Source organism: Electrona antarctica (genome assembly GCF_951216825.1).
Source record: "Electrona antarctica genome assembly, chromosome: 9".
Taxonomy (NCBI): Eukaryota; Metazoa; Chordata; class Actinopteri; order Myctophiformes; family Myctophidae; genus Electrona; species Electrona antarctica.
In genome coordinates, this window is record NC_136790.1 from 50,402,264 (window position 1) to 50,412,198 (window position 9,935).

General features: G+C 45.0%; 1 protein-coding gene across 5 annotated transcripts in view; it reads right to left on the reverse strand.

Moving 5' to 3' along the window:
• LOC306929378 (IQ motif and SEC7 domain-containing protein 1-like) overlaps positions 1-9,935 on the reverse strand; it is a 256,833-nt gene that overhangs the window by 61,932 nt on the left and 184,966 nt on the right. The window contains exon 1 of one of the 5 annotated variants that reach the window (XM_079509886.1): positions 1,282-1,549. The exons of the other annotated variants lie outside the window; for them this stretch is intronic. Within the exon in view, the coding sequence (XP_079366012.1) occupies positions 1,282-1,322 (41 nt within the window). The 5' untranslated portion in view covers positions 1,323-1,549. Of the gene's footprint in view, positions 1-1,281; positions 1,550-9,935 lie in introns of those variants that run through there. 5 annotated transcript variants of the gene reach the window in all.

Sequence of the window (9,935 nt, forward strand, 5' to 3'; positions counted from 1 at the left end):
CAGCAGTGTTTTTTTTTCCCAACCCTTTTCACATCAAGGCCCATTATTTTGAGCCACGGACCACCATGTGATGAGACCCAGAACTAAAGAATATGTCCACAGCATGCTGTATTGATGTTGGTACCATAGGAGAGATACTGTAACAGGCAAATGTTGATCAAAATAACAATTACATTCTCTAATTGTGCAACTTCTTGTTAATCTGCTATTAAGTAATGCAGATACTTAACAATAATCTAACTCTTGAGAGTGTAAAATAAAACCAAATGAACCCATTTGGGACCACTTGAAATCAAATGGACCCGTACGGGTCCATTTGGTTTCATTTTACACTCTCAAGAGTTAAAAGATCTATAAGGGTCCATTGAGACCAACTCTCCATCATTTAGCTGGGGACCACCTGGAACCCCCTCAAGGACCACTGGTGGTCCCCGGACCACTGGTTGAGAACCACTGCATCAGTGTCATTTCATATTGAACGTGCTATGCGTGTGATGATGGCCTTATTGTTCATATCCAGGGGTCATCCATTATGTCTGTACACAAAAAGTGTCCGTGACATAGACTGGTCGGTGGGACATTTTAGATTTTTCTTTTTACACACCATTCTAATAGTTCTTATTTTGATCACAAGACCCGGCGGCAATGTCACTGACTGACCAGGTTTTCTTCAGAATATTTATGACACTTATTTGCAAGGACCACCCTTAACTCTGAGTGTGTTCAAACGGAACCAAATGGACCCTATACACTCTCAGAGTTACAGACTTGCAAGGGGTTCATTTAGTTCAATTTGTGCACTCTCAACTTCTCAAGAGTTACAGACCCGTAAGGGCTCAATTTGGTTCCATTTGTCCACTCTCAAGAGTTAAAGACCTGATGTTATATATGGTCATTCAGGGCTATAGTCTGCTCATATATGTACATTGTACATGGCAAAAAATAATGATTTTTGACAAAAATGTCCACCACAAGACATGGAGATGATCCCTATTGTGTTCATATCAGAGTGCGTGGGTGTCTGTGGGAAGCCCCATAATGATATCACTCTGGGATCAAGCAGGCAGACAGTGGGTGAAAGCCATCGGTGCTTAAAATGTTGGACTATATAGCAACCCCCCACCCTGTTGACCTTTGACACCCCGGCCAGAGGCAGTGTCTTCTTCTTCAACATTGCAAGATGAGGACCAACAACAACAACAACAAGAACAAGAACAGCAACAACAACAGAGTGAGAGTGAGAGAAAGAGGCCATTTTGAAAGTTGGAAGTTCAGACTTACTGCCGTTGCGAGCGCAGCGTACACTTGGCATGGAGAGGCATTCAAATGTCCAAATATATCCCCACAGCAGGACGGTTGCCAGCGCGTGTGCGTGTGTGTGTGTGTGTGTGTGTGCCACTTTGGTACCCCCTAGCTGGCACCGAGGCTGGTTGTTGTCGCTAGGCGGACAACAATGTGTTGCGACACGCGAGACCAAAAGAGGAGCCGGGGCGAGTGTCAACTGTTTGTTGATGCTCTCTCTCTCCACTCGGATTACACCTGCTAATGGGATTTCATGCTAATGGCTCTACGCGTGACAGCTGGTGTGGGCCCTCTTTAGCTCAAGTTCAGGGTTGCCAGATCCTGAGAGAGAAACGAGCGAGGCCACACAGGTCTACGAAACAGACAAGCCCTGAAATAATGACGCTTGTGATAAGCAGACATGGCAACACTGCAACTGAGGTGTAAAGTTTCACTCTGCGCCGGACACACCCCCAGACAGGACGTGATGACACGATGGATGGATGGATGGATGGATGCAAGGATGGATGGATGGATGGGTGGATGGATGGATGGATGGATGGATGGATGGATGGATGGATGGATGGATGGATGGATGGATAGATGGATGGGTGGGTGGGTGGGTGGATGGATGGATGGATGCATGGGTGGATGGATGGATGGATGCATGGATGCATGGATGGATGGATGGATGGATGGATGGATGGGTGGGTGGGTGGGTGGATGGATGGATGGATGCATGGGTGGATGGATGGATGGATGCATGGATGGATGGATGGATGGATGCATGGATGGATGGATGGCTGGATGGATGCATGGATGGATGGATGCATGGATGGATGGATGGATGGATGGATGGATGGATGGATGCATGGATGGATGGATGGATGGATGCATGGATGGATGGATGGATGGATGGATGGATGGATGGATGGATGGATGGATGGATGGATGGCCCTGACACTTTGTCATCCACACACAGCTGGTGACACGTTAAAAAACATTTCCAGAACAGCAGCTTTTGGGGCTCAAGTGCTTTCTCATGTCATGACAGACAGACAGACAGACAGACAGACAGACAGACAGACAGACAGACAGACAGACAGACAGACAGACAGACGTGACAACAATTAGCTCTCTCCTGCAGTGCCGCGTGGCAGCGCCATCATATAACGATGCTAACGAGGCTTTAGACAGCTTGTCACCTTTCCCCCCCTAATCCCCTGAAAGCTGCACAGCTAATTGTGACAGCGTGACATCACTGGCAGGCCCGTCCGTGGCTGCGGCTGGCTGGCCAATCACGGACAGCCGTGACACTCTCGCTGTCACTCTCTCTCCCCACCGGCCCACGGTACCCCTCGCTGCTGCCACCTGCTGTTCGGTTGATGCTATGGCGACTGACCACCATGAAGACAGGCCTTATGGTCATTTTCATATTTAGGCTTGTGTTTCTTTTCTTATCTTGACCACAATGTTAAAATGGAATTTACATTGTTATTAAGACATTTCTATAGCGCCTTTATCCAAGGCGCTTTACAGAGATTATGCACTACATTCACCCATTCACACACACACACACACACACACACACACACACATTCACACACACAATTCTGGAGGAAATCATGCGAAGGCACCAACCTGCACATCGGGAGCAATCAGGGGTTCAGTTTCTTGCTCAAGGACACTTTGACACTAATTCTGGGGAGCCCGGGTTCGAACTGGGACCCTTGCGGTTCTCATCCGGTAACTCTACCCCTGAGCCACTGCCGCCCCCCCCCACTGTCTACTACTCTATAGTTTCAATGCACAGACTATTATTTTACTGTCTCTCTCTCTGTCTGCATTTGATGCATGAACCTTGCTTATTGTATGTCGCTCTGCATAAGAGCGTCTGCTAAATGCCTACATTGTAAATTAGATTTAAAAATTACACTTTATAGTGTACTGTACACACAAAATGTGCATGTGCGTGCGTGTGCGTGCGTGCGTGTGTGTGTGTGCACACGTGTATGTGTGTCCTCCACAAATCTCCTTCATGACATTAACATGAAGAACAGGTTATGCTTATTTAAACTGTGCCAGTAAATAGTAGCAGCAGTGTATTGATATTAATGTCGCATTGCATCAGGCCACAGCTCAATCCTCTCTATGGACAATATAATGGAGTTGCATTGTGAGGTTCACTTCACACACCCTGCACTGGACATCCGCTGTGCTGCCAACAAGCCACTGGAGGGAGCCATTAGTCCACTTCCAGATCCCTTATTAAAGCAGTGGTTCTCAAACCTTTTAGCCATTAACCCAAAAGAGAAATTAGTTTAGCCCAGGACCCAAACTAGTGAAAATAGCAGATGCGTTGGCAATTTTCACTACTAACCCAGGACCTTCTAGCTATGTGAGTGCGCCGTGCCCCCACTAATTTCACAACTTCTAAAACATTTGTTTTCTAATTTATGGAACACAAAACTATAAAGCTACGCAGCATATTTGTATCTTTTTGTATCTGAAGTTGAAACCAGTTCAACTTTTTTTTGTAGCTGCTGTAACCATTTTTTTAGTATAGCTATACCTAATGTTGGATGTATATCCTTGTATCTTCCATTGAAAAAGAATGGTATCTGCCAGTGTGAACGCAGTATGAAAGCCTTGCTGAGCCATGATGCCCATAGGGCAGCTATCTCCTGTTTCTGTAGCGTGAGGCGGCTTGATGTACCACTAGTACACCCCCTGGACATGACGCTATAGTATGTCGCAGGGATTTACCCCCCCAATCCAGCCCTTGCTGCTGAGTGCCAAGCAGGGAGGCACTGGGTCCCATTTTTAGAGTCTTTGGTATGACCCGGCCGCAGTGTTGTTTTCGTCAACTAAAACTAAGACGAAAAATGTCCGCCGACTACCTTTTTCCACTGACGAAAACTAAATGGAAACTACATGAAAACTAAACTATGATGACTAAAACTAAGACTAAATATACTGACGATTTCGTCAACAAATAAAAACTAGACTAAAATGTTAGGGGGACTATAGTGGACAAGAGATCCAGTGTAAGTCATTTAATACTTGGTTGCATGCTGAAGGCTTGTAGATCGGCTATTTTCAGCAAGTGGAGAAAAAAAACGGCATCAAGGCCCACCTAAACACATTTTGTTTGACTGAATCAACTGTGGTTTTAGTCGACTAAAATATCATGACATTTAGTCGACTAAAACTAGACTAAAACCAACACATTCCAGGTGACTAAAATGTGACTAAAACTAAAATCAAACTAAAATCAAGTGTTGTTTTTGCTGCCAAAAACAACACTACCCAGCTGGGGTCGAACCATGACCTCCCAGTCTCAGGGCGGACACTCTAACCACAGGGCCACTGAGCTGGTGAGAACACAGCATGCGTTTGTATAGTCTTTGTGTTGTTTTTGGCAGCAAATTTAGATTTTAGTTTTAGTCCTAGTCTCTTGAATAGCTTCAATTTAGTCTTAGTCACATTTTCGTCACCCGGAATGTTTTAGTGTGTTAGTCGACTAGTTTTAGTCGACTACTTTTAGTCGACTAAATATCATAAGATTTTAGTCGACTAAATCTACAGTTGATTTAGTCGACTAAAATGTATTTTGGCAGGCCGTCGTAATGACTGTTTTTTTACACTTGCTGAAAATAGCAGATCTACAAGATCACAACACGTTGCAGCGCGACGTGTTGTGAGCTTGTAGATCTGATATTTTCAGCATGCAACCAAGTGTAAAATGACGTATACTGGATCTCTTGTCCACTAGTCCCTTCCTAACATTTTAGTCTCGTTTTTATTTGTTGACGAAATCGTCAGTATATTTAGTCTTAGTTTTAGTCATCGTGGCTTAGTTTTCATTTAGTTTCAATTTAGTTTTCGTCTGTAGAAAAAGGTAGTCGATGAACATTTTTCGTCTTAGTTTTAGTCGCCAAAAACAACACTACCCAGCTGGGGTCGAACCATGACCTCCCAGTCTCAGGGCGGACACTCTAACCACAGGGCCGCTGAGCTGGTGAGAACACAGCATGCGTCCCACCAATTAGGTTGGGGGACAGCTGCGTGGGGAGTGGGGGGCGGGTCTCCATCAAGCTGCTAACCACTCAGGGGAGCTCATTAGAGGAGGCTCCGCCTGCTGCATCCCAGATAGCTGCATATCGCCGTGGTTACCAACCTCTGGCATCCAACCTCACGCCACATGGTATGACTGTCTCGCACACCCACCATGCAAGAGCAGATCTGCACAGCAGATCAAATATAGCAGTCGCGCTATATTTGAAATAGAGCTGCTGAAGTGGTTAATTCATAACGTATGTTTTTTCCTGTCAATGTACTGGAGTCAAATGTAGTGAAGTAGGGTGAAAGTATGAAAAAGAAAATTATCCTGGTCTCTAAACTGCCTCCCCCTGGCCAGCCGGGGCGCCTGATGGAGGGGAAAGGAACTGGTTGGAATAACGTGTTCCTTCCACGCGCTACGTCCAACCAGGGAAACTCCCCCCTGTCAGGTGTAAAGGAGCGACTTAGGCCACTTATCCATGAAGGAAGCATGAGTTCAAGTCCGTTGCTCTCCCCAGGTTGGCGGAGGGTGTGTAGAGCCCAGGATCACATTATTGACACAGGGGTGAGAAATGGGGTACAAAATCGTGGGATAAAAAAAAAAGAAAAAAAGAAAAAAGAAAATTCAAATACTGTCCTTTATTGGCCAGCATTATTATTATTATTATTATTATTATTATTATTATTATTATTATTATTATTATTATTAAGTATCCGCGGCTGGATTTGAAGTTGATATGGAAGTAGCCTGCCCCAGCCAGTGTGAGTTCTGGTCTACAGGGACGGATTCAAATTTGCCGGCGACAAAACAGATCTGTAGAAACCAATGGGTCACGTGACGGCTCTCTTCCTTATATATATATATATATATATATATATATATATATATATATATTACAGTCTATTTTGAGTCATGGTACTGCCGACATAATTTATTTTAACCCATTTTGGGAGGGAACCCCTTTTGGCGTTAGCATTATGTTATGCTTTAGCTATTGAAAAATAGCAGACCTACAAGCTCATAGCACGCCACCGAGTGGCGCGCTACGAGCTTGTAGGTCTGCTATTTTTGAAAAACCGAAGAACCACTGACATAGAAACATAGCTTTTTCAGAAAACTGTCAGGATGTAGAAGACATTTTTAGAATCTGATCTCAGGTCAAAATGGGTTAAAGACAAAATGGCAGAGAGGCAAAGAGTGACATGAATGAGATGGATGGAATTTCTCTGAGACTCTGTGATGGATGAAAGTTATTCAATCAAGGTGTCGGTGCGAGAAATTAAATTGGCTTCAGGCTATAGCAGTATGTCTGTTCTCACACGCGCACACACACACACACACACACACACAGCCGGTTCCGCTTCATTTAACGGCTCCTTAATATTCACACCGGCCCCGATACGACATCAATGCAGTAACTCGGTGAAAAGAAGAAAGTGTCACAGTATATTTTGTCACTACTTTGAGCTGTGAATTTTCCCCATGCTGGCTGGGTTCACATTACATGGCAGCTTATGGAAGCATGGCGGCATGAAGGAATTCAATGTCACGGTGCTTTATATACATGCTGTAACTTAATCCATTTTGGACTGAGGTCGATTAAAAAAAAGATTTCTGAATCCTAATTTCTTTCTGAAAAACCTATGTTTCTATGTCAGTGGTGCTCAACCTTTTTCATGTCAAGGACCCCCAGAATTATCTCTATTGGGCCACGGACCCCCATCTCAAAATATGTAGTTCCAGGGACCCCCCCAGAAGCCAATATTTTAGTTCAAAATGTTCGCTCTGAAATATATATTCAATGATTTGCGTCACATTTGAATGATTTTTCAAAAATAGCAGACCTACAAGCTCGTAGCGCGCCACTCGGTGGCGCGCTATGAGCTTGTAGATCTGCTATTTTTCAATAGCTAAAGCATAACATAATGCTAACACCAAACGGGGTTCCCGCCCAAAATGGGTTAAGTGACAAGTTGGCGTAGCCAGCCAGCCGTCCCTCGGAATACAGAATCGTCCCTAATTTGTAAACTAACCCATTTAGACCTGATTCTACAAAAAATGTCTTCGAAATCATGACAGTTTTTTGAAAAACCCATGTTTCTATGTCAGTTGTGCTCAAACTATTTCATGTCAAGGACCCCATGTATTCGTCCTCCGACCCCATCTCAAAATATGTTTTTCTAGGGACCCCAGAAGCAAAGATTTGAGTAAAAAATGTCCGCTCTGAAAGAATATATATTCCAAATGTTCACGATTTTTCAAAAATAGAAGATCTACAAGTTCGTAGCGGGGCACTCGGTGCCGCGCTATACGAGCTTGTAGATCTGCTATTTTTCAATAGCTAAAGTATAACATAATTGCTTAAAACACCAAAAGGGCTTCCCGCCCAGAATGGGCTAATATAAAAGACGTGTCTTCCACTGATGAGGGACACACTTAATTCCGACGGAGCATTAGTCCGACATTATGCGGGAACCGCTCGAACATGCGCTTATACGTTAGGGTTGGAGGTATAGGTTGTCGTTTGTCGGCACTTTGTTCCTTATTTGGAAACTAAAAGACTTAATTGGTCCCTTTTATTAAACTGATGAGGGACACACTCCGTTCCTTATTTCTGGGACTCAATCAATGTCTTACACACATCTTACAAGTTCCAACAAAGCGTGGCATGTTTTTGAATCATTTGAACGGCACAAATTATGGGGGTCCCTGTACTGGTCACAAAATGTTTTCATATGGGGTCCATGAATGATACACCTCTCTCTCCCCCCTCCTCTCTCTCTCTCTCTCTCTCTCTCTCTCTCTCTCTCTCTCTCTCTCTCTCTCTCTCTTCTCTCTCTCTCTCTCTCTCTCTCTCTCTCTCTCTCTCTCTCTCTCTCTCTCTCTCTCTCTCTCTCTCTCTCTCTCTCTCTCTCTCTCTCTCCCTCCCTCCCTCCCTCCCTCTCTCCCTCTCTCCCTCTCTCTCTCTCTCTCTCTCTCTCATCTCTCTCTCTCTCTCTCTTCCTCCTCTCTCTCTCTCTCTCTCTCTCTCTCTCTCTCTCTCTCTGCATACAGATCAGCATGTTAATAAAAGATGTCTGTTAAACATGAATTGCAAATCAGCGGAATTGATTGGGTCTGTTCAGACACTGACTGATCACCCAGGCTGCTCCCGTGAATAGAGAGGAGGGGGGGGGGGGAAGGATAGAGGAGGGATGGGGGGGTAGCTGATCTAAAAGCTCATAATATAGTGCACTCCAAGTCGCAGTGATGGACAAGGTATACTATATATACTCAAGTAGACCCATTTAAAGTTTTCAGATCAGATATCATCAGATGCTTCTAGGCACTAGCATAGATCCCTGTGGGACTCCACGACATATTGGTGTAAAACGGTGGATAAACAGGGCCTTATTACTGCGGAAGCCCACTAGGCCTGACGTCGACGGTCTTCTGAAAGAATATATATTCAAAGATTTGTGCCGCATCGGTGGCGCGCTATGATCTTGTAGATCTGCTATTTTTCAATAGCTAAAGTATAACATAATGCTTAGTTAAAAACACCAAAAGGGGTTCCTGCCCAGATATGGGTTAAGGACCACATATTACTATATTCTGTTTTCAACTTGACTGAGGGAAGCGGGCGGATTTGGCAGAGCACAGGGGGTCAAAGGTCACTTGGGACCATGCAGGGCCCCCTGGTCATTGGCCAGTCAGTGATAGACACAAACAGAGTCATAGCCACCCATAATCGTTACATGAGCTCTTAGTGAAATGCATAAAAGATGGAGATGGAAGAAGACGAGGGACCCCCGGGCCGGCCGGGGCGAATGGCGATGTCCACTCATTACTGTGGAACACAGGAGCTGAGCTGGGGGGGCAAGGGGGGGTCACGGAGGTCACCGCCGGCCAATCAGATCACAGCTGGCACTGATTAATTAAAGAGGTCATCAAAGTTCAGCAGCAGTGTCTCCGGCCGTAATGAGGACCCAGGTGAGGGTGGGGGGGGCGGGGGGGGGGGGGGGGGGGGGACTTATTGTAGCTGTCGGGCAGAAAACCTTGTATGTCCAAGAGACTGTTCCTTTTTTTTCATTGCTATCGAAAAAGAAACAAACCAAATAGTGAAAAACTGAAAATAGCTGATCTTGTGAGCTTGTTTTCTTCAATACTTTAGTACGGCACTCTGGTTTGACGAAGTAGAGGATTCATTTACAAAGACAAAAAATGGAGATAAGAGGTTTCTATTTTCTGTCATCCGGTCAGAGGGAGAGAAGGTGATTGCCCCACCTCTTTACCCCCTCTATTCCAACCCGTACATTTAATGTGTTTGAGATATCACAACTGTTGTTATCAGTGTTTGTTATTGTGAATGAATGCATGCGACCCGAATGGAAACAAGACCGCAAATAAGGTGCAAATCAGTGGCCTTGTGGTTAGAGTGTCTGCCCTGAGACTGGGAGGTCGGGGTTCCAATCCCTGGCCGGGTCATACCAAAGACTGTATAAATGGGACCCAGTGCCTCCCTGCTTGACACTCAGCATCAAGGGTTGGATTGGGGGTAAGTCCCTGCGACATACTAGCGTCATGTCCAGGGGGTGTTACTTATACATCA